Source organism: Vicugna pacos, chromosome 25 (assembly GCF_048564905.1).
Source record: "Vicugna pacos chromosome 25, VicPac4, whole genome shotgun sequence".
NCBI lineage: Eukaryota > Metazoa > Chordata > Mammalia > Artiodactyla > Camelidae > Vicugna > Vicugna pacos.
Genome location: NC_133011.1, coordinates 15,276,015 through 15,301,686, shown reverse-complemented (window position 1 = coordinate 15,301,686; position 25,672 = coordinate 15,276,015). Strand labels below are relative to the sequence as shown.

The 25,672-nt window shown below is 35.4% G+C and overlaps 1 protein-coding gene across 1 annotated transcript in view; it reads left to right on the top strand.

The window, feature by feature from the left end:
- Positions 1-12,917: 12,917 nt before the first annotated feature.
- ANGPT1 (angiopoietin 1) overlaps positions 12,918-25,672 on the top strand; it is a 328,343-nt gene continuing 315,588 nt past the window's right edge. Inside the window, exons 1-2 of the mRNA XM_072949606.1 lie at positions 12,918-13,135; positions 16,747-16,815. Of these exons, the coding sequence (XP_072805707.1) occupies positions 16,812-16,815 (4 nt within the window). The 5' untranslated portion in view covers positions 12,918-13,135; positions 16,747-16,811. The remainder of the gene's footprint in view (positions 13,136-16,746; positions 16,816-25,672) is intronic.

The following is a 25,672-nucleotide window of genomic DNA, read 5'->3' as shown; positions in this document are numbered from 1 at the left end:
GGTATTTCCAGCTCACTGGAAGTGGAGTATACTGGAAATCACAGGAGACAGGCCTTTCCCAAGGGGCTCTAAGTCCAGTGACGCTAATCCAAGACATTTGGTTTATTTAAAGCAGTCCTTTTAGGCCCATCTATCACTAGTCTCAAGGCCCTGAACAAAACCCCTAGCAGTCCAAGCAATTATACACACACTCTGGCAGTCTTCTTCCTTTATGTGGAGTTTTTGCCCAAATGCACACTTTCCTTTCAACAAATATGTTATAGATATTCATAACTCTGAAAGATGTGTCTCTAAGTATGGGTTCTCTTTTCATGCCCTATGTGGAAGTTTGGACCACTTTTTCTGATGGCAAGATGGAAAACAAACTACCTTTTAAACCACCAATGCTTTAATTCCTTTCTGTTTCAGTTTAGTTATTGTGATATGACACCACCACCACCAACTCTTGGCCAGGGCATGCAAAATAATTTGAAACAGCAGGAATGAACAGTACAACTGGGGTTTCTCGATCACCAAAATTTCAATTTTTAAAAAAAGTTATGTTTTTCTTTTGGTCAAATAGAAGCAACTAAAGGACAAAACCATGGAGATAATAAGAAGGAAGTTCAATTTGCTTCAATAAACATTTTCCAAACACCTACTCTGTGACAGGTTCTGAGGATTCTAAAATGAATAAGACAAAAATTAGTGACATTTGTGAATACTGATTATTTGCCAGAAGGTCTTCTAAGCCATATATATATATGTGTGTATATATATATATATATATATATATATATATATATATATATGTATATGTATACCTACATGTGTGTATGTATGTGTGTATATATATACGTGTGTGTGTGTGTGTATGTATGTATATATATATATATATATATATATATAGAACTGCATAGAAGGTAAGCACTAGTACTGACCCTTTTACAGAGAATCTTGGAGTGCAGAGAAGTCAGTTAACTTGCTTAAAGTCACACATGTAGAAAATGGTAGCACTGGGATTCAAATCTACACAGATAACCTTTAGAAATGATCCTTTTAATCATTTAGTATCTTGAAATATTGACATTTTAAGGTGGAGACAAGTGCAGATTAATTGCACAATATAACATGACATGAACAATAATTCAAGTATACTCAAGATAATAATAGTCTGAAGTGGGAAAGGGTAGAGGAGTCAGACAGGCTTAAAAAAAGAAATGATAAAAAATGGAAATGGTGTTCACCACATAGAACAGCTTGGGTAGGGTGATAGGATGGAGAAATTCCTTCTATGAGAGAACAAAACATGAAATACATGGATACATAAAAAAGGGTGATGTTCTGGAAACCACAAATAATGTGACATTTCTGAAATATAAAGCATCAATGTGGCAGGAAATGAGTCTAGAGATATAGGCAAGTGCAAATTCACTGGGGACCTCACATGACATGCTGAAGAGACTATATCCTGTAAATTAATATTTCTAAAGGTTCCCCTTTAATGGAGCCTTATAGCTAGAGAAATAAACTCTTAGGCTGGGTGCCATAGCCTACATAGCTCAAAGTCCATGAATAGGAAAAATATCTGAAGCCTATGGTTTTGCTTAAAATTATGCAAATTTGCTTTCAATTACATTATACAGTTGGGCTTATTTTAATATGTAAATTATTGTTTTTAAATTATTTCTCATTCAAAGAATCAGTATTTTAGAATGGTTTGCATGCTTCATCTGTGACAAAGTACCTTGTGTTTGAGAAGTTCAGCTGAAGATGTTGGTGGATGAAGAGGCAAAGAAATGATATAATTACAGTTGTCTCTTTGAACAGTAATTTTGAAGGAAAGGGCAGAGAAAGAAGAATAAAATACTCTAGATCAAACTAGAATTGATGAGGGCCTCATCAAAGTAATGACAGTGGTGATGAAGAAGAGAGAAGTGATTTTAGAAACATACATAAGGACAATTAACTAGTTATCAAATGGATGTAAAGGGTGATGGAGAGGACCAAGTGAGGCTGTGTACCAATTAATGATAGGGTAATCTCATCAACTGAGATGGAGAATGTGGGAAGAAAGGCTTTCCAACAATTTTCAAGAACTTCATCATAAGGAAGTCTCAAGACAAGAGACCCTAAATCCATGACAATTAAGAATATGTCATTCTTCAATGAATATATATATGTTCATGTATAACTAAAAAATTGTGCTCTACACTGGAATTTGACACAACATTGTAAAATGATTATAAGTCAATAAAAAATGTTAAAAATAAAAAGAATATGTCATTCTTAACATTTTCATATTCAACAAAGCCTCACTGTTATTCTTGATTTTCTTTTATAGTTTTTGAAAGTCTTTCCTCCTGAAATTTTAAAATACATGTGTTTTGTAAAAAATTATAAAATTCCAGGATGCTATTATTTAAAAAAAAAGAAAAATAGTAAGTATTGGTGAGGATGTGGAGAAACTGGTACTTTTATGAATTATTGATTAGCAGTGGAAAACAGTATGGAGGTTCTTTAAAAACTAAAAACAGACTTGCCATATGACCTTATGGGTATATATCCCAAAGAATTGAAAGCAGAAACTTGAACAGATGTTTGTATATTGATGTTCAAAGGAACATTATTCCCAATAGCCAAAAGGCTGAAACAACTCAAGTGTCCACCAAAACATGAATGGATAAACAAATTATGGTATGTACATATGATGGAACACCATTCAGCCTTAAAAAAAACCTTACAACTTAAAAAGCTTTAAATAGTGACAGGCTTAGTTCACATTTTAAGTGTTCTGATGTATCAGGCTATGATAAAAATTTAAAAAGTAAATTTTCCTAAAATCGTTTATTAAATGATTGGTTACCTCTCCATTAGTTGCTGATGCTTCTTTACAGTGAACCAGTTTCATATTTATACAAGGGAATATTTCAGGACCATGTTTTCTGTCTTATGGACCTATATGGATGGAAAAGCTATGTAGAGCTGTGTAGAACTAAGAATATTGGCTTTGAGTGAAGTGACCTGTGTTGAGTCCCAGATCTACACCTTCTAGTTGTGTGGACTTGGGGAAGTTATTTAATCTTTATTAGCCTTGGCTTTTCTATATATAAAATTAAAGTATTAGCCACCTTATGGGGGTGTTGACAGGCCTGAAAATGGAAGCCTTGCAAAGTGCGTTGCATATAATTAGTGCTTAATCCATGTTAGCTATTATTATTGAATTGCAACTTGGCAGTTTTATATATATATCACAAATCTGTCTTGACTCCACTGTAATATATCTGGCTCCTGCAATTTTCAAGCACTAGTGCTTCATTATATGGAAGTATCAAGGCTGAGACCGTATTACTGTGTAGTTTGCAGATCTCTTTCACATGCGTTATTGATTTCTTTTTGATCCACATAACAACTTTATGATAGAAGATATTTTTTTCTCCTCCGTGGAGATGTGGAGACTCTTAAAAGTCACAAAAAAGTTTTAGTGCCAAGACTGGAGACTTCAGTTACAAAGCATCTGACTTCCAAATTCAGTGCTTTTTCTGATTTATCGATGCCTTTGGGAATCAAATCTCTTAATGTATAACTGTGTAAACTGTGAATATAATCTTTTTATTTAGGAAACTGTTTATTTTAAGCATAAAAAGTATCTATCTGATGCTTCTAGGGCAATCCACGTGTCCACAACTGAAATATCTCTAACTCCTAAAGTATGAATGGGAGAGATTAAAGAGACCACTGGAATGATGTATATAGTGTAGCAGGTGTTTGACTTATCCTTGTATAAAATTTCAGGATTAAGGAGTGTTACTGTGAAAGTGGTATCAAAACTAATTATAACACCTGACTTAAGACACATTCTTCAGACTTCTTTCTATCTGTGGGAGCTTTCTTGGCAGCCTTTTCTCATCACAAAAAGATGTTGTGTGAGAGAGATTTTTCTCTGAGAAGCCAAGTTGCACTTAAATTTCCAGATGGGGAAAGTGTTTAAAGCTTTCCTCAGTTGTTAAGAAGTAGCTGGAAACTCCTTGATGAATGTAAATTGGCTCTTTCTCCTTTTTCTGCTGGGGTTTGTTATGGTAACTTAACTTTTTCCTATAAATTGAATCTTTCAATTGAATCACATATGATAAATGCATTATTTCATATGTTTAAATCATTATTAATCATGAAGAATTGCAATTACATAAAAAGTGCTATTTCTTGCCTTTATTACCCAGAATTAGCCATTCCTCCCAAAATGTTTTCCATGTTTCCAACTTTAATCATCAAGTTTAAAATAGCATATTGAAACTAAAAGTTTAAGTCAAAGTCTATATAACTGTAAATTCTCTTTGGGAGCTACAGCATGAAGCTTGGAAATAAGTTTCCAATTATTATGCATGATCCTAAAAACCTGAATGAATTTCAATTTAACTCCCAAAGTAACCTAATTTATAAGGAAAGATTAGCTAAATTATCGTACAAAAATAGATTTAAAGTGTCAGTAGCTAGATTAAACTGCAAAGCTGTCATTTCTTAACCTGCCACAGAATATACTGATTTACACAGCCATGTAAATTTATTTACTAGAGTGGACAATTTTTTGGTTTTGTTTTGTTTTTGCTTCCCAGCTTGCATTAATTCTTCTTTTGGTACCAGTAACTCTATTACTTTCTAAAGAATTGTCTCCTATATTTCATGTGCCTCTCTTAGCATGAACTCTATCTGTGGCTCCAGGGACGAGCATGTTATTTAAGCCCAGTTAGTCAGAGCACCTTATTCTCCTTGGCCAGAGTGATTACTTCAAGAATGGTATGTGGCCTAGTCAGAGCTAATGGCATTCGATGTGGATTCTGCTGGTGCTTCAGGAAGAGAAAGGCACTCTTTTCTACTGAGCTTGCAAGAATGTATGTCTTGAGCTGCAGACAACCAACTTTGCCACCAGGAGAAGTCTGAGAGTGAAATCAACATCCAAGAGAGCAGAGCTGAGGACTGGAAAGTAGCTGGTTTCTGATGATTCTCATTTGAAGCCTTGGGTCAAGCTGGTATGCAAACCAGCCCTACTCCTGGACATTAGTCTTTTGACTTAGTTGCCAAATACATTAATTAAGAGTTCTTTCAAAGATCTTTATAGTATAAAAGATAGTATAAATTGGCAAATATAATAGTGTTGATAAATATTAGATTAGGTCAAAGCAAGGTGTTATAGAGGAAATTAGGAGTACCTTAAAAGGGTCAAATAAGAAATTCAGAAGGAGATCCATTCTAGTGGAGTCCTAAATGAAGACCAGAAAGTAGTGATTACTTGGGAGGAAGAGGAAGGTGAACAGAGGAAGGGATGGCTGTGAATGGTTCTGATTAAGTAAACAGCCTGTGCAAAATCCTAGAGAACAGAGTAATGATTTCAAGTAACATTGAATAATTCAGTACAGTAGGACCATAAATTTAAGAAGTTGAGAAAGAGTTTTGGAGTCATGAGAAATGATTAACATTTTTAGGGGAGAGATGATGACCATATGGTCTGACATAGTGACTCTGTGAATGGAGAAAATTAGATGATTTCAAAGAGATTTTGGGTGGATGAAAAATCAGGTCTTCTGATTGATTGGATGGGGAAGAAACTCAGAATATGTTAGAAGTGATTAAAATATGAGATGGAAATTCTCCTCCCATACTACATACTCTCTGTGAAAAGATTGCTCCTTCTTTTGTGACTGCAGTAAATATCACCAGCTACCCAACTGTTCAAGCCTTACCATATTAAGTTATTTATCTTTTTTGCCTTGTGGGTTCATGCATTACTGTGTTCTGGTAATCACTGTAGGGAAATAAGGCAAACCTGACAACAAATATCCCCTCTGTATCAATATAGAAGAGATATAGAACACAATTTGTTATTGGAAAACTATTAACAGATTTATTTGCATTTAACATAGGATGAAAGTAACTACAAAGTGTGGAGAGAATTTCACACAAATTTACACAGTAAAGCAGAAGAAAGAACAAGTAACTTCTCTTAACACATCAAGAGATGAATCATGGTACCTGTGATTGCTACCTCCTGAAAGACTCCTGTGTTCACTTTGGAGAAATGTGTTTACAGTTTCAAAGGTCAGAAGGTCTGTGACATTACAATGTCAAATCAAAAGATTGGGCCTCTTCTTGGGGCTATTATGTTTTAAAGGAGACACTCTAAGAATGGGAGGGTGAGGAGGCAGCCACTCTCCTTTATTAAACAAAGAACATTTTATCACTTTACTTTTGTATCACCAAGCTCTGACTGTTACAACTGAGCTGGTTCAGACTGCTTGGTTTTTTTTCCCCTGAATTCAACCTGAGGTTAACTTTGATATTACATAATCCAAATTTCAGGGTAAAAGACATATGAGACTAAAGTCCCTGACAAGTTCAGAGAATAACAAGGCCCCACCCAAGTTGCTGGCTGACTTAGTAATTATTGCAGGTGCTATCGTATTTGTTAACTGGGTACTTCCACGTATTTGATTAAATGTGTTTCCAATCAAGGGACAACATTCAAGTCACCCAGGCAATGGATGCTTGCTTTTCCCTTGCTTCTCTTCCCTTGTCTCCTAGTGTCTTAATAAATAGCTTTAATGGCCTTGTCCCAGGGAGAAAAAAGTACGGTGAGACTAAGGAAGGTTTATTTTGTGAACTTCTGGTTCATTTTACAAGTACCTTTTAAGGATGGGTATCAGAAAGAAAGGTAAAGAGGAGTGCCTCTTACTCAGGTGCATAGAAATTCTTCAAGTCAACAAACCTGCTCACACTACAGTTAAATGAGGCAGCATTAGCGATCTGCCACCTCCAGTGTAGATTGGTCCATGGGTTCCACCTGATGCCTCCTGTACTGAGAATCCTACGGCGCATTTTGGCTGTTTTGCTGAAGCTTCTCTGCATGATGGCTGTGGTGAGATGCTACACAGTAACTGCTACTGTCACTTCGGGATGTTATGTTTGGCCAAATAATTCCTGGTTGGTTTTTGAAAAGAAAAAAAAATCCTAGCATTTTGGATATTTTAACAGAGGTGGTCTATGGTAATGCATTTACAAGTAAGGAGTTTTACTGACGATGCCATAGGGAGACTGAGAAAATGACTTTATTTGCCATCACATAAATATCTTCCTAAAATATCTCTTAAACCATTTTTGCCCTTTCTCTGAAGTCTTTTGCTCATTTCTCTGCTTGCCTTTCCTTCCATTTCTTTCATCTTCTCTTCACTACCTCCCTTTTGACAACCCATTTCAGTCTTCTCTCCTTTCCTTTTCCTAAGGATCCTTTTCAATTCTATTTATTCCTTTTATCTTCTCCAAAATGTATCCTCAACAGTCACGTGGCTCAGTACCATGAAGGATTCATGCTTCTACAGAGTGCTGGAAAGAAAGAATTATATAAACCTATGACTTAAGACAAAGCTTTTCTTGTCACCTTAAAAACCAGCTGTTCTTGAATCTTACTTTGAGAATCCGTATGAAACTGTTCATATCTCATAGAATTGACAAGAGCCCAGTAAGAACTCCAATATCTCTCACTGACTTTGTGAGAGGGGGAACTGATCATGAAGTGGTATGCTATCCATCTGCAACCAGCAACTTTCTCAAAGACTGGAATTATCATTGTTAAAATTGAAAAACCCAAGAAAGTTAAAAAAATTGTCTTAAATATTTATGTGTATACATACATATATGTAACTGTTTAGACTTTAGCTTTGATGAAACATGTAGTAATGGAAAATGAATTCCTTATTGTTTGAATACCAATACTTGTCATTCCAGTAGTGTCCTTTATACAGATACAGCAAAACTTTCTCTTACCAAGTTTTTTTGCTATTCATTATGTATTAATCAGGCAGTAGAATGTACCCATCAATCAGACTGCCCTAAATTTGACTCTCAACTTGACTTTATCTCCTAGGCTCAGTCAGCTTATCTTTAAAGTGGGAGAAATAATCTCTATAGATCTGTTTACAGGACTGAATTTGTGACATACAAATACATAATAGACACTCAGAAATCTAAATTTCATTTCTTTTTCTGACCTTGATTTGCCTTCTTTGGAAAAAAACACTAGGCATTTGGTTTTCTTTTCCAAGAAAATTAATGTAAATATGATATGAAGGTAAACTTATTAGTTGTTGCAACATTTATGCTCTCTAACTTAAGATGTTCAGAGTTTCATTTGCTATTGGAAGGGGCACCATTTTTCTTCAGTCATACTTTTCCCCGTGAAATGTCTGGCTGTTTTAAACTTTATTTCAACCATTCTGCCCAAAATAATACCATTTGTTAATCTGGTTAACCCAAATATATTTTATAGGTGATTACTTAAAGTGGAGTTCATTTATGAACTCTCAAGATGTCAAGGAAATAAGGTAATTTTGGCAGTGTTCTGGATTCATGTTTCAAGTCTCTCTGAAATTAAATAAATCTGTTTATTGCTTTTCTTTTTGACTATACCTGTAAGCTGAAAGCCTGTGATAATTATCATTTCAATTTGGATTACTAATTGTTTTGGTAATTAAAAGCAGATGGCAGAGCCGGAGAAAAAAATGTGTAGCAGCTGATTAGTGGAAATGAATTTGGAGATATTTAACTTCAAGATAATAGATGGGTCCAACACCGTTTATATTTCACTGTGTTTACTTTTAGAGTAATTCAATACACGATGTTTGATAATATATCGAGAAGTAGGTGTTTGTTCTTCATCCTCTTTTGCTCTGTCCCATGACAGAATGCTCACTTCCCTTGTACAGCATGTATGCCAACACATTAATTTCAGACTGATTTGGTTACTTGGGTTACCAGTGGTTTCTTGATAAAGATTTGCTTTGCCTGGGGGATAGCTTGAGGCTAAGCATTATGTGTTGCTCTGATTTTTCTTTATAGAGTTTGTCACTGGTTTTCAAATGCAACATTCATCAAAGTTCAGCCACCCTGTAAAGTTCATCTGTCAGCCTAAAACTTTTCATTCTGCTGCTAAAAAAAAAAGCCTTCATTAGGTAAAATTAAGTTGTTCAACAAGTTAGACATGTTTTAAACATGCTTATGGGCTGATGTCCATTCTCTCTCAGATTAATGTTAATTAAAATTCTAATTCCACTCCCTAGGACTGTGAAACCAATTTGAAAGGTGTAGATGACTCTCTAACCTCAGTAAATCTGTGTTAGTAGTTATTGGCCATAAACGCTAAAGGATCTAGCCCTAAATGTCAAATCACTAAAGCACTGAAAATTCGTGTTCCATGAAAGTCACCCAAAATAACCAAGTCTTAAGAGTTTTTAGTCATTCTCTGGGAAATGTCTGCTGAAGTGGAAAACGTGAGAGAATCAAAAAATATGCTATAGATTCCCCTTCTCAGGGTAATCCTTATTCAAGAATTTTATTAATTTTGGGGGGAATAGCTCTATCTTTTTTCTTTGTATATTTTTGTCTTGATAGAGAAGGTGGTACATGATATCAATTCTATTATCTATTATTAAAGATTAAGAACCAATCTATATGGGTTAAACTGTGTCTCCACTACCCTCCCTCAAAAAAAAAAAAAAAAAAAGACAGGTTGAAGTCCTAACCTCTAACACCTCAGAATGTGACGTTATTTGGAAATAGCTTTAACAAGTTAAGATAAAGTGATTAGGGTGGGCTCTAATCTAATACACCTGGTGTCCTTACAAAAGGGAAATGTGGACAAAGACACACAGAGAGGGAAGGTGATGTGAGGGCAGCCATGGGATGGCAGAAGCAGAGACTGGTCTAATGCAACTGCAATTCAAGGAACGCCAAGGAACTGCCATCACCAGAAGCTAGGAAGAGGCAAGAAAGGATTCTACCTAGAGTCTCAGATGGAGCATAGCTCTGCTGGACTTCTAGCTTCTAGATTTGCAAGACAATACATTTCTGCTCGTTTTAAGCCACCTAGTTTGTGATACTTCGTTACAGTAGCCCTAACAAAATATACAATCCATTACCTACTATGAAAATTTTTCCTTAATAAAGACATCTGGAAAATAGTTTAATAATAGTATAATATTCTGTTTCTCATTAATATATATTCTTTCAATCTACCTTTAAATATTTTAAATGAAAGATTTCTATTACTAATACAAAAGCTACACATGTTCATTATGGAAAATGTTTAAAATAGAGATAGGTGGCCTGAATGGGTCCTTCCTTGCCCCATACAGTGTATTCTCCACAGAGCAGGTGGGTGAACTTATTAAAATATTGATCCTGCCTCTTAATGACTTTTCATCTCTCTCAGAGCAAATTTCAGTGACCTATGATCTATACGAATCATTACAGCAGTGGTTCTCAATAGACATTTGAAAACTGCTGCTGTCTGGGATCCATCCTGCAGGAATTCAAACAGAATCTCTAAGGCTGCATACTGCACATGGGCATTTTGAAAATCTCCCTAGGTGATTCTAATGTATTCTAAGATGAAGAACCACTATCTGTCACCATTTCTCCTCCTCATTCCTATAACTCTTTTTTTTTTTTTTTTTGCTCCTGTTATCTCTTTGACCTCAGGTCCTATTACCCTTCACCTTTTTTACTCCACCCTAGACACACTGACCTCCTTGCTGTGCCTTGTAAACCTCAAGCATGTTCTCAATTCCTCCTGTTTCTTCTTTCACCACTCCCTTAGGTATCCACTCACATGACTGGCTCCTTCACTTCTTTCTAGTCTCTGCTCAAAGGAAACTTTACCAGTTAAACCTTTTCTGATCTTTTAAAAAAAAATACTCTGCATGTCCCATCCCTTACTTCTGCCCTAGTGTTCCTTTTCCCCTTTCCCTTCTTCACTTTTCTTTATATTATTTACCAACTTTTGACACATTATGCACTTATTTTTTACTTCTCTGTCACACTCAACTTGAAAAAAGCTCCTTGAGGACAAGAACTCTGTTGTCCACTGCTACATCCCCTGTATGAAGTGTGACAAATGGTAGAGGCACTCAATACACATCTGTTGAGTTAAGAAATGAATTGTGATAGGGTTGGTAAATATGCTAAGATGTGAAAGAAATCATGTCCTAATAGATTCATGTAAGTTCTCTTTCAACTCTGAAGTTAACTTTGCCTATCAGGACTGTATTAATCATTTTAATATAATAAAGTAAAATAAAACAACAAGAGAAGTTCACAAACATTTTGAACTATTTTCAGTATTTTCCTCACATTTCTATTTCTACTCTCCAGTCATAAAATAAATTTTGATATTTTAATCCTCTGCTTTTCTTCCTACTTTGAAAACTCTGAATCAGTCTTACCTATATCCTTTACTCATACTTGAACATTGGTATTGGCCCTGCTTTCATTACATCCATCCGTGGATGCTGTTTACTGCTCCCAGTGGCACCAATGATTCTCACTTTGGCTGCCCTTTAGAATATCTGGAGGGCTTTAAAAAGAACCAGTGAATAGTCCCCACCTTAGACCAACTGAATAAAAGTCTCTGAATTGAGGCTCAAGCATTGGCTTAAATGCCTTGGGTAATCCTAAATGTACAACAAAAAATCAGAACTACAATCAATGTTGAAAACTTCTCAAATCAGTTTGAACTTTCCTGTGTTTTGCGGAATAATATAAGCAAGATGTAAGTTAGCAAGATAGATGACGGATTGTTGAAATGAAAATCAACCAGGGAGAGACTGAAGGGAAGGAAAAGAATCAGCTATGGCAATACTCTACGCAAGTGATGAGATCCTGAATTAAGGACGATGGTGATGGGCGCAGAAAGACAGATTATACAGACACTAGGGAGGATATATCAGTTACCTATTGTTGCATAACAAACTACCTCCAAATTTAGTGGGTTAAAAAAATAACTATTTATTTTGCTTATAAATTTGCAATTTGGCTAGAGCTCCGTGGGAATGGCCTGTCTGCTCCACGTGGTCTCAGCGGGATGGCCACAAAGGGATCTGAAGGATCTACTTTTAAGATGGGTTACTCACATGTCTGTCGAGTTGGTGTTGGCTGTCACTTTAACGCTTTGCAACGGCTGAGACAGTTAAAAAAAAAAAAAGTGTTTTAGTTTCACAAATCTGATGAAGGTCTGGGGAAGATGCCTCAAACTTGGCTCTGAAGGATCCTCCCAGGGGAGGTCAGCTCTCAGCTGCCTACTCCTTCTGGGGTCCAAGCTCCAGGCCAGAGAGATCCTGCATCTCGACCTTGAGCCGAGTGAGGCTGCAGGCTGGGTGACGGGGACAGCGAGATGGACACAGCGAGACGAACACGGGACCGGTCCTCACGCTCCTGCTGGTACGAATGGCACCCGGGGGCGTCGTGGTGGAGTCCTGGGCCATCGGGGATGTTCCCTCTCGACTTTTTTTGCGGCCTTGCGTGTGCGGCGAGGCCACGAGAGATGAGATCCACTGAGAAAGTGGGGTCTCGGGGCTTCCTGAGAAGAGCTCGGTTGGCTTCTCCAGGCCGACGCCTTCTCCTCGGCTCGTACTGGCCTCTTATTCGGCCAGGGGACGGGGGTCAGTCCAAGCGGCTGGTGACTCGGTGGTTGGGGCGGTCTTCCTGCACCGATTCTGTCCCTGGAGTCACCAGCCGCCGGCACAGCTCCTATGCCTCCTTCCTGTCAGCCTTGTCAGGTATAACTGGCGGCGCTCCACCTGGAGCTGCTTCTGGAGGCCGCGGCGGCTGCCTTCTTCCGCAGCTCTTTCCACCTATGGGCGCCTGTGGGCGTTCCCGCCGCTTCCTGCCAGGGCCGCCGCCATGCTTCTTGTGTCCGCGCCGCCTCGCGGCTCCCGCTCCCGTCAGGCGCCTCGCGGCTCCCGCTCCCGTCAGGCGCCTCGCGGCTCCCGCTCCCGTCAGGCGCCTCGCGGCTCCCGCTCCCGTCAGGCGCCTCGCGGCTCCCGCTCCCGTCAGGCGCCTCGCGGCTCCCGCTCCCGTCAGGCGCCTCGCGGCTCCCGCTCCCGTCAGGCGCCTCGCGCGCGTTCGAAGAGAAGAGCTTACACTGCCTTTCAGGCGAGGCTCCCCACAGGCCGCTTGGGCTTCGTTACAGTGCGGCGACCGAGTTCCCAGTACAAGCCTGAGAAGATAACAGGGGAGCAGTGAACTGCATTTTCGTGACTGAGCCTTGTAAGTCACAGTGCTCTGTTGCACTGTTGGTTGAGGCAGGCACGAAGGCCGACTTCCATTCTCGGTAAGGGAACCTCGACTCCAGGTCTTGATAGAGGGACAGGCAAGGTTGTAGAAGAAATGTGGGACAGGAAATAGTGCGGGGACCGTCTTTGGAGACGACAGTCCACCACAGTTTGGGGGCTAATGGGAAGGGGACGCTGGAAAAAAGTAAAGAAGGAAGAGCACAAGTCATTTATGCAAAAGCAACTTTAGCTATATGCTTATTTGGATTATTACGAAAAATAAAATATCATTAGCAAAGGATGTGGGGAAATACTGTTTGTAGTATATGTTCCTAAAGCTTAGAGAGTAATTGTTTCATTTCCTTTTCAGTAACTAGATTAAACATGTGTAATGCTTTTGAAGGGCAGTGATACTTGAGAGACATTGATACCAAAGCTCCTTTTACACGTTCATCTTATTAAACTATTTGAATGTATACTTCAACTCAGTCAACTGGTAAGGTTAGTAAAAAAAAAAAAAAACTAAACCAAATAAAACCAGTTACTGATACTCGGATGCCTTTTTTTTTTTAAAAAAGGAAAAGGTCATGGCTTCCTTCTTCCCTCCCTCCTTCCTTCTTTTTAAAGAAGATAGGAAGCGAATCCTTCCAACTCACTATTATTATTTTAAGGGATTAATGCCGACAATTTCCTGACTAAACTCTAGTCCATCTTCAATTATGTGCTGCTGTAGTAGATAATACCAAACGGACCCAGTGGAATCACCTCTTTGTCTTGGGTAGATTTGTCAATTGTTAGAAAAAGAAGTGGCAGCTAGAATAATTTTGAAAAATGACCTTCCCGTGCAGTCCTAGGGTCAGCTGCAATAAATATTATGTGATGATGGTGACAGTGATGAGTGATAGCTACAAGAATATAGAACAGTGTTTTGGGTTCTCTTTGGCTCTTTTATTCCTGTTGACAAACACTCCAGAAGAGAGGTTCACACACACCTCTGCCTTGTCCATGTGAGTTTTTTGTTCACATAGTATCTTAATGCAGAAGAATGAAGGCAAGAGGGATTGAGAAAACTTTTTTAATGGTTTCATTGCAAAGCCAAGTGTACCACACACTTTGGTTGCATTTTTTTTTTCCCTAGAATGGACTACTCAAACTGCTGCCTCGGTTTGTTTTGCCAGAGTTCAAACTGTGAATTATGTGAAAAGAATATAATGTATCAGATATTTTAATATTAGGAAAACAGATGAGTGGCAAATCATATTAATGCATTTAGCAGATATTTATTAAATAACTCCTATGTGCAAAACACAGTGTTAAGTGAAATTAGAACCTCATTTTGATTTGGGTCAGCTTTGGATTCAAGGGTTGATATTTGTAACTATCTTTTTTGTTAGTCAGTATTTCGCTTTTAGTCAGCCAAGTTTACAAGCAGCGGATTGCTTACAATTTGACTCATCAAGTGGCAGGTTTTTATTGCTGCTTTCTCTTTTCTCAGATAGTCAGTGAACTATCTGAATACACATCATAAAATCAGCAGCACTGGCTTTGAAGGGATTTATTATAACAATGCATTTGTGAGAGGAAATTTAATGAGACCTGTGGCTTACCAACTCCTTGATCTGTTTACTCTAGATGATTGGATCCTAATCCTTGCAGGGTGGGATGAGAGAAGTTTTAAATTTATCAATTCCTCTCAGTGACTGTGATCCTCATGTTTATTACTCTTGTCCCTTGATCTTGATCCACCCAGCATAAAGTTAAAAGTGTGTCTGTGTGCTTGGTAGTTCTCTTGGAGGAATGGCCTATAACAACTATAATTTTAAAGGTATATTTTCTAAGTATCTAAGTTTTAGTGAGAGTGAGAGAGAGAGAGAGAGAGAGAGAGTGTGTGTGTGTGTGTGTGTGTGTGTGTGTATACTGCCAAGATACGTACATTTTATTAAGATAAAATGTATTTATTAAAGAAAAAGTTGAATAATACATCTCTCAATGATGGTAGAAGCAAAGAAAGGTTTTTTTCTTGAGTAGTATTCTTACGTTTTCCCTTAGCATCAGGGCTCTTCATTCTTTTAAGTCCCTGTTTTATTGTCTTTAAGCAAATGATCACTATCCAGTGATTCTTTTTTATTTGTTTTAATTATGGTGCAGATCTTCTATTAGGACATAAGGCAGTGGTCTGGACTGTATCCCTAGCTCCCAGAACAGTACCTGGCAGACTGTAATGCTCAATGAATATTTGTTAAACAAATGAATGAGTAGGTTACATTCCTGGTTCTAGCCGTTACTAGCTCTGTGATTTCGGCACGTTACTTAAATTTTCTAATGTTCAAAGATAAACCAGAAAGATTCTCCATTGGTAAAACAAACAAGCAAAAACTGATGAGCTGGACCAAAGGAGCCCTGCCAAAGTCAAATCACCTGCAGATACTTTGTAGACTCTTGTTGATTTCTGTTTCATTTTCTATATCTTTCCAATACCTCCATCATTTTTAATTGAGAATAAAATTAAACTGGGAAGCAGTATCTTCTGGTTTATATTCTATGTTTTCATCCTCATCAGAGTTTGAAATTACACCTTAGCAAATATTCATATCTACAAGATAATGCTCTGAACTCTTCTAACCATCAGGAGATTGTACATTCTTAGGAAAAATGTTTTGAACAAATCAATGTTATTACTAATCTTTTAATAAAATATTATCATTTGAATAAGTCAAATAGTTTGAAAATGTTTAGAACACTTTTGTAAAGATCTGTGGTAACTTGTTCAAAGCTTACAAATTAGTTGCCCATAGTATGAACTTGGTACAAAATGTTTTGTGTATCTAGCAAGGTTTTTTTTTAATTAGTCTAAAATTTAAAATTCAGTGGTTTTAAATAAAAATTAAAATTTCTGTCCTTTCTTGAAAAATTCAAGAAGTCTGCTAATTCATGATTTTTTTTCCTGCATTTTTTCATATAGTTAACAAATATATTCTGAGTGCCTACTATTTGGCAGGCACTAAAGGCAATCACCTGGGACCTTGTAGCAGCCATTCTCTTTAATGGGCAGAATGATGGTTATATGCGTTCTTCAGTGTGCCACAGTGCAGGCCACGTCACTGAGGCCTACTCTCAGTAACTATCATCATTTTTGCACAGTTTATTTTCTCATAATGGAGAAAAAAATTTTATATCAATATCTGGCAAAGACATAAAGCTGTCCATTAATTTGTACTCTCTCATAGAGTTGCCAAACCTGGTACTACATTTCAGACTCCCTTTTTATCCAAGTGTTATGAAGAATTCTCACCAATAGAATGAGAGTAATGGGTTTCATTCTTGAGAGGACTTTTTTTTTTCCCCCAAATAAATTTAAACTCTTATTATTGAAAGTCATTGAGGAGTTGTGAGTAATGATAGTGGGGAGCATGACTAAAACACAGGCTGTACCACTGTTTCCTGTGGAGAAGACAGACATGCAAACAACAAATTTGAATTGATAGCAAAATGAAACTCAGGTAGATAGGATGACCTCTTCTGCAGACCTCAGTCAGTTTCCCTCCTGCCCTAGCCACTCCTGTCATTGCCCAATGGGCTTGTAAGCAATGGCCTTTTTAATTATTTTTTTGAGAGGACTTTTAAGGAAAAAAGTATACTCTCTTACCTCTTTTTTTTTCCTTCTTTAAAGGCTTAATTGGAATATCCTAGAGCTTCAGAACCACAAGATGGAGGGAGCCTGGGTTCTTGAGTTCCATGTGTAAGTCACCACCGCTGAGCACAGACACATGCATGGACTGATAAATTGGGATTATATGATACCAGCTAGCATTCACTTAGGTAAGACATGAAGTTTTTCACCAAAATTGGGAAAACAAAGTATTTTTCAAGAGGGTGATATGTTTCAAAAGTGGAAGAGAGAATTACGTGTTTACACCAATAATTTACAATACCTGCCTGACTCCTACAGGCCTTTGAGTTTGAGACTCTTTCCCTTAATGAAACTGTTCAGATCATTGGTTTCCCTGTAATTTCATCCTTAATCGGCTTCTCTGTTACAGGAGTAAGTTTGATCATAACATTCAGAAAGTTGAAAACAAAGCCTTGAAATCTTAGATAAAAGGAAATGGGTTTAGAAATAATTTTCAAACATTTTGTATTTATTATCTATGGAAAGCTATAAAGTATAATAAAATCCAGGATTAATAGAATTGAAGGCAGCATAGAGCCATCTAACCTTGTCCTCTATGTCTAATGTGTGGATTCTCCTCTCAGTTGTTACATATGAGTCCCAATTGTCTGTAAGGCTTCTTATTACACAAGACAACTTTATCTAGAAATTTTTGTTGTTAGAACTTTGTTTATCATTTTAAATTAAAAAAAAAATCTTTCACCAGTACCTACCACTGACTATAACAAATTCTGTTCTTAAATGCCTGTGAAGTCACGTAGGATAAGCCTGACTTCTGCTCCATGTGCCCATGCAACAGCTTTTTGGTTATTAGAAGATAGATGTTAGATGTAATGTCCACTACTAAATCTTAATTTTTCCAGACCAAAGACTCTCAATTTTTTCCATTGTTATTCATATTTATTGTGTCATCACAATTCTGATTGGCTCTTCTAGACATACTCCATGAATTTCTAGATAGATTCTTAATTATAGCTTATTTTTATTACCATTTTGCATTTGCTTTGGGTTATCCTCATCAGACAGTTGAAACATTTAAACTTATTGTTTATATTCTATATTTTTGTGGTAACTACAGCCCAATATTTGCTATTTGTAGTGTCAGCCTAATTTATTCTTCTACTTGTCAGTTTGAAGTATTTCTGAAGCTTTCCTATTCTCAATACTTAAAAACTTAGTTTCTGCAGTTTTAATCTGGGGGGGAAATTGATTTGATCAACATGGGAACTTATGTATTTATTCTTTAAGCTTAAACTAAAATATGTAAGAGATCAAGAGGCAACCTCAGATTTGGGATTTTTTTCATTGCCATTTTTAAACTGATAATTATTTTACCATTGCTTCTTCATGTTTTAAAATTACCTTTAGGTTCCTGCATTTCTAAGTGTAATTTCATATGGAATTTTTTAACTTTCTATATACTTAACTTTGTTCAATTTGAGGAAAAGACCATTTTATTTTTTGGAATATCTGATAGGATGCTTCATGGTTGTGATAGTTCACAAAAGTTAATGAAGTAAAAATGAAATTCTCATTTTATAACTATGCAGACTTTCCTAAAGGAGAAACCTTCTGCCTTATCTAGCTCAGACAGCTTATTCTAGACCAGTATACTGATATTGAAGTTTCTTCAAACAAATTTAGTATTATAGTTCACTTGAAAACTCTTCACATCAAACTTCTTTTCCCTTCAAGGGTTTTCACATTCCTTCTTTATGATTCAAACTTGTTAAGGTGCTAGAAACCTGAATAGCATTGGTAGGAGGGGAGATGGGGTCTGTGTATATTATTATTATTATTATGTTATTATATAATTATAATTATATATTATATAATTATTATATATTATATAATTATTATATATTATTGGCCCCTGCCCTTTCCAGCCTAGATTCATTTAGTAAACAGTTTTATGTTTTCAAAAAAATCTGTTTATTTAAATGGATTATCATTCCATTTGCCTTAGATTGATTTCTTAGTTCAGTCAAAATTTTCAGTGTTTATGTACATACGTACATATATATATATATATATATATATATATATATATATGTAGCTAGCTAGGTAGATATCGTCCTTCACCCAGGAAAAATGCAGCATATAAAGTTACTGGATTGTCCTCAAGTTGACTTACTTCTGTATTTCAGCACTATCACCTTAGAGTCAGTGTATTTCAGTATACATTTTTAGAAAGAGTTGAGTCATAGTCTTCTAATCTAAATGTTTTCTCAAGATATTAAAGAAAAATATTATTTTAATAAGTGAGTTTTAAACACTTTTATTAAAGCCACACATATCTAAATTTCCTAAATTTGTAGGCTCCTGGTGGATTATGCCCTTTTTAGTATAAAAGGAGTTAGAATCTGGAGGTGTTTCAGTTTGTTAACTTTGTATATATAATAATTCAAACACTCCCAAAAGTAGTCTGGCACATCTTGTATGCTTTTCTTCACTACTTGTTACTACTTGAATTAGTCTAATCCCTGTCATTTATCTACTGATTATATTATTTTTTATGGCAGTTATTATCCCAAATAGAAATAGAAATAACACAATCATTAAAATGTCAGATGATTTCCATGAAAAATATACCTACCAACCCCAAAGAGGACTAATACCATTTTAGAATTCTCAGTTCCACAAACAGGTCAAACTCTTTCATTCTGTAGCAACCTTTGCTACCCATCTCTTGGGATGCTTTTTCACCAACTCTTTGCTCTGCTGATTCATTTTGCATCAGAAGTGTGGGGTTACTCCAAGGCGTTCATGACTACTAGGATTAGATTCACTCCATTCAGTGGAGGTTTCAGAGTGCTACTATAGAGCCATTGGTATATCCTTCCTTACCTTGTGGCACAAACACCTAGATCAGTTTTATGTAGAGATTTGTTTCAGATTGCTTGCTATTTGTTCTTTTATTTTGTTTTCTAAAATGGACAGCATAAAAAATACTCTTCCAGAAGATAAGGCTAATGTGTTCAGTGGGAACATAGACAGCTGAAAAAGAGAGTTAATCTTTCACGTGGTCCCTGCCCAGAAAATTTTCTCGAAACCACCAAACATAGACTCAAATATCTGAGTCTATTGAGTAACATCCTTTTGTGATCCTGCTAAGATTAGGGAAACAGTGCAGCAGTGATTCCTTTATAAATATTGACATAAGAATTTGGCATAGAATATTTAAATTATATCTATAACAAGACGGTATACATGCCTAGATTCTGGATATGAATTGTAAATATAGTTATAATTAAATAGTATTTATAAATTTTACTCCTTAAGTTTATAACTGACAAACTATGGATTTATTTTTGGAATCAGTTCTTTGAGTCAGGCTATTGCTCATTAACAACCATAAGAGACGTAAGTATTGACTGTGAATATGTGTTATTATATGCTATGAGTATATATTAATCTCTGTTTCTCTTTGTGTTTGTGAATATACATTTAACATCCTTCAATCAGTTTTTTGAATTAGTCTTTCGCATGTTTTTATGTCAGCCTCTTAACTATTTGAAGTGTCAATACACTTATCTGAAGTTATATGACAATGACAATGTAGGGTAAACAAAGCCATTGCAAATTCCTAGTGATCTGCACATTAGTTTTTTTTTAAATTGAATTTTGCATATCTGTTATCTCTTCAGCTATTTAACCAAAATCCTAGTAATTAAAGATGGATAAGCCAGTAGTCATTGGGTCAGTTTCCCTTCCGTATAGGCTGATTTTGTTTAGTATATTTTCTAGTAATTCAGCCTATTAGTTACATTATTCAAAGGAGATAGTTGCTACCATTCCCAAAAGAAAGTGTTTTCTGCTGCAAGATGTCAAGTACAAGGATCATGTAAGTTGATTTGGAACTTCTGGGTTCCAGATCCAGCTTCACTAATCATTAGCAGAATAGTCATTTAATTATCTGTGAAAATGAGGATGATAACAGTACTTCACAAATTTTAGAAGGGGACAAGTGAAATGCTGAATAATAAAGTATTTGCTGAAGTGCTAGCCATAAATTAATGTCATCAGTTATTCAACTTACATCTTTTTTTTATGTCCCATCAAGTGAAATTTTTATAGAGGGCTTTGGGTGATATTGCTCCCAAGGGGGGCAAAAATTGGTTCTTGGGAGAGGTGACAAAAATCTTACTCTCTTTTTAATATGTGAAACTCATATATAAGTATACACATAAATAGATACACAGTATATCTGTGTTTTTGACATTTTATGAGGAGGGTAATTAGGGGAAAATGTCTAAGTAGGCTCTTTAGGGGGTGATGATAACAAAGAGGTTGAGAAACACTACTTAATAGTGTTATACATCAGGCATAAATCTCAGTCTAGAAGTTTGTTGTGTAAGAAATATAACTTCTTGTTTCTTGTTCTCTGTGAGCAAATTTGTTCTTTGTTTTATGCTCTCTCTCATTCTGCCAGGAAGAATAAATGTAATCTGAGAAATTCAGGGTTTTCTTCCCCTCCCTCTTTCCATTCCTAAAATCAAATCTGTGTGCTGGGGAGCTTATGTAATAATGTTTGGGGCCTCTGACTCTCCGTTGAATTCTAAGATCTCTGTGGAGTTTGCTCTTAGCTGCTGCTTCACCTCTCTCCAAAGCACTGGTCAAAGCTGGCTGCTTTCTTGCTACTTCAGAGCTGCAGAAAACTTGGTAGAGCTCTCTGTGGCCTTCTGCCTAGATCCTCCCTCCAGATAGTTCTGCTCTGTTCTTCTTTTTGAACTTGAAGAATTCAGAGATTTTGTCCATCTTTTGGTTTTATCCAAATACAGGAGCCAAGGATTCGTATGCGTTTAGATTCCTCAAAACTGTACTGGTTTCTTTGTTACCACTACCCCACCCCATGTTTCAGTCTTGAGGCAGATAGGGAGGTGGGATGTACAGAGTATAGAACCTTTTTGGGAGAACATTCTCAAAGCTATCATCCCTTCCAGGTGTTTAGAAATATATTTTGTAACTTAAAGGACAAAAACTTCTTTATAGTTAACACTCTTGTTGTAATAACCCTATCTTGACAAAATAGCTGCTTCATGCTATTGCTTAATGAGGAAGAGCCATGATATAAAATGGAAGTTTATGGGTATCTGATGGATGTATGCAAGGGACATGTTAGATTTAATTTAAAAAATTTCTGGGTGTTTCTCTCATTTTTTTAATTCATCATATAGCAAACTATTCTTTTTTTAACAACAGTATTGAGATATAATTTACATACATATAAAATTTACTTATTATATGTGTACAATTGAATAATTTTTAGTAAATTTATAGAGTTGTGCAACCATTCAGTTTTAGAACATGTTTGTCACTCTAAAAATTGTCAAAAGCCTATTTCAAGTCCATCCTGGTGGGATTTTACTGCTGAATAGTATTCCGTTTTATGGATATACTACATTTTGTTTATCCACTGATCAGTTGATAGACATTTGAATTGTTTCCAGCTCTTGGCTATGGTCAGTGACTCTTATGAACATTCACATTGAAGTTTTTGGGTGAATATAAGTTTTCATTTCTCTTGGGTAGATTTCTAGGAATGGATTTGCTGATTCATATGTTAAGTTTATGTTTAACCTTTCAAAGGAACCAAACTGTTTTCCAAAGAGATAGTGCTATTTTGCATTCCCACCAGCACATATGAGCATTCCAATTTCTTCACATCCTTGTCAACACTTGTTATTGTATATCTTTTAATTATAGTCATTTTGGTGTATCTATTGTCATATGTCATTCTAGTTTTAATTTCTGATTTTAATTTAACAGTTAATGATGGTGAACATCTTTCATGTGCTTATTAACCAGTAATATATTTTCTTCGGTGAACTATCTGCTTAAGTTTTTTGCTTAATTTTTAATTTTGTTGTTTGTCTTTTTTAATTACTGAAATGTATGATTTCTTTATATATTCTGGGTGTAAGTCTTTTATCAGATACGTAGTTATCTAATACTTTCTCCTCTGTGGTTTGTCTTTTCAATTTCTTGATAGTGTACAAAAGTTTTAAATTTACATGAAGTCCAATTTGTCAGTGTTGTTTTTTTTAAGTGTCTTGTACATCTCATCTCATGTCTAACAATATTTTGCCTAACCTAAGATCACAAAGATTTTCTCATATATTTTCTTCTAAAAGTTTTGTAGTTTTAGTTCTTGTATTTCAGTCTGTGATCCATTTTTATTTAACTTTTGTGTATGATGTGATGAGGGTCTAAATTTTTTAATTTTTATTTTATTTTATTATTTTCAAATGTATTTCCAATTGTCCCAGCAACATTTTTTTTTTTTAAGATTTTTCTTTCCCCATTGAATTGGCTTCATGGCACCCTTGTGGAAAACCAATTGACTGTAAATGTAAGGGTTTATTTCTGGAATATCAGTTTTGTTTCATTGATCTATCTGCCTGTCATTATACTAATACCACATTATCTTAATCATTATAGCTTTTATACTGAGGTTTGAAATCAGGTAAAGCAAGTCTTCCATATTCTTCTTTTTCAAAATTGTTTTGCCTATTCTAAGTCATTTGTATTTCCATATCAATTTTAAAATCAGCTTGTCCATTTCTATAGAAAAGATTGCTGAGGTTTTGGTAACATTTATGATGAATCTATAGATAAATTTTAAGAGATTTGAAATCTTAATATTGATTCTTCCAATACATGAACATTGAATTTCTCTCTATTTTGACTTTTTTAATTTCTCTCTGCAATGTTTTATAGTTCTCAATTTACAAATCAAATCTTCTTCCCTAAGTATTTTATTCTTTTCTGCTGCTATTGTATATATAAGTGTTTTATTTTCATATCATTCATTGGTGATGTTAATTTTCATTACTCAAGCCTCCTGACTTGCATCCTAAAACTCTCTGTTAAATCTCTGGTTAGTTCACCAGTCCATTGCTTACCTCATTCAGGACTGTAACCTCAGACTAGTGGAGGTGCTGTCTGTCACTCTTTGCCTGCCACCAGGGTCACCACTTTAACTGTCAACACTTCATATCAAAGGAGCCCATTCTGGCAGGATCAGCAAAGCTGAATGATTGTTTTTGATAGTTCTGTCGAACTGTGCAGTTGGTTTTCTGTCAGGCTGAAAGTTGCAAACAACTTATTTTTGTATTATTTTTTTCTCTAAATTTATTTGAATATTTAAAAGGTTGGCTATTTTATACTTAGCAACTCTTTGTTTCTTTCTTTCCTTTTTTTTGTTTAGAACTTTATATCAGAACCAAGCAGTTATACATATTATTTTTACTAAATAAAACCATTGCAAAAATATATTTTATTTCTTATATGTTCATGAATATTTCATAGTATTTTAAAGACAAAAGTAAGTAATGAATAACCAAAAGTAACCACACACTAAAGTCACTTACTATTAATTAGGTGAAGTCATTAGTATAGCTTGGGTAGTGTGGCATTTTTCAATGGTTTATTTCTCTTTCTAAAGTTTCAAATTTGCTGTTCCACTTGAATGTTTAAAAAGCTGTCAAATTTTAATATTTATTCTAAAAATGAGGATTTCCAGGTTCTCAGCTGTATAATTGACTCCTTATATGACTGTTCTCCAAAATCCACATACAAAGATGGATACAAATACTAAGCCAGAAATATTTATACAAGTTTCATTTTACTTCAGTAATTTCATTCATTGAGATTAACAATTTATAATACTATATAATCTTTAGACCAAAGTTTAAATTCTAGAGGTCATAATAAATAAGATAATTTTATTTATTCTTGACTAAATTTTAAGTACTCAGAATACAGATATAACATTCTTTAAATAATAATACTTTAACAGTATTCTTCATAATACTTTACATAAGTGAATTCCATATATCCATTCTCCACCACATTCTCCACCCGGTATGAAAGTATCACATGTCCTATTTTTAAAAAACTAGAAACAAAAGGTGAAGTTGAAAGTACCTAAATACTAAGATAAATATGTTAAATCAATAGTTTTTCTCCATCCACTCAAAAGATACTCATTCTGTTTACATTGTGCAACTCACTAAACTAGATACTGGTATGATGGTAAACAATAAGAAGCATGATTCCTGTGCTCAGGGATTATTTTATAGGGAGACAGACAGTCAGCAAATAATGAACAAATAATTCAAATCATTCTACTACTACAAAAGGAATTATCTGAATGAAGCAACAGAAAATGATGGGAAAATATACTTTGATATGATGGTTCAGAGGAAAGGCTTTTTACTTTTCCCCCACTGTTACAGTATTTTATACTTTTTTAATTATTTAAAATTTGTATTTGGAATAGTTTGAAATTTATAAAAATTGCAAAAATAAATGCAAGGAATACGTGTATACACTTCCTTAGATTTGTATAATGCTAATATTTTATAGCATTCTCTTTATCATATTCTATAAATCTATCTGTCATCCATCCACCTATCTATCTTATCTATCTCTATCTATCTATCCATCTACATATCTTCTGCATAATTTGTTTTTCTGAGTCATTTAAGGGTCCATTCATCATGGGCCTTTTACCCTAAATAGTTTTTGTGTGTATTTTCCAAGAAGAATACTCCCATATATAACCACAGTAGTTATCGACTTGAGTAAAATTAATATTGATAAAACATTTACCTAAACTGGCATTTCTATTCTGATTTTGTCAATTGATCTAATACTGTTCTATGTCGTAATACTTTCCCTCTGCTTTCCAGTACAGGATCCAACCTCAGCTCAGATAATGCATTTAGTTGTCATGACCCTTTAGCTTTTTTTAACCTGAAACATTTCCACAGCTTTTCCTTTTCTTTTGATTTTGACATTTTTGAAGAATACTGTCCTTTTTTTTTTTAAGAATATTCCTTACTTTGAATTTGATGTTGCCTCATGATTAGATTCAGATTATGCAGTGTCAGTTAGAATATGTCACAGGTGATGTTGTGTC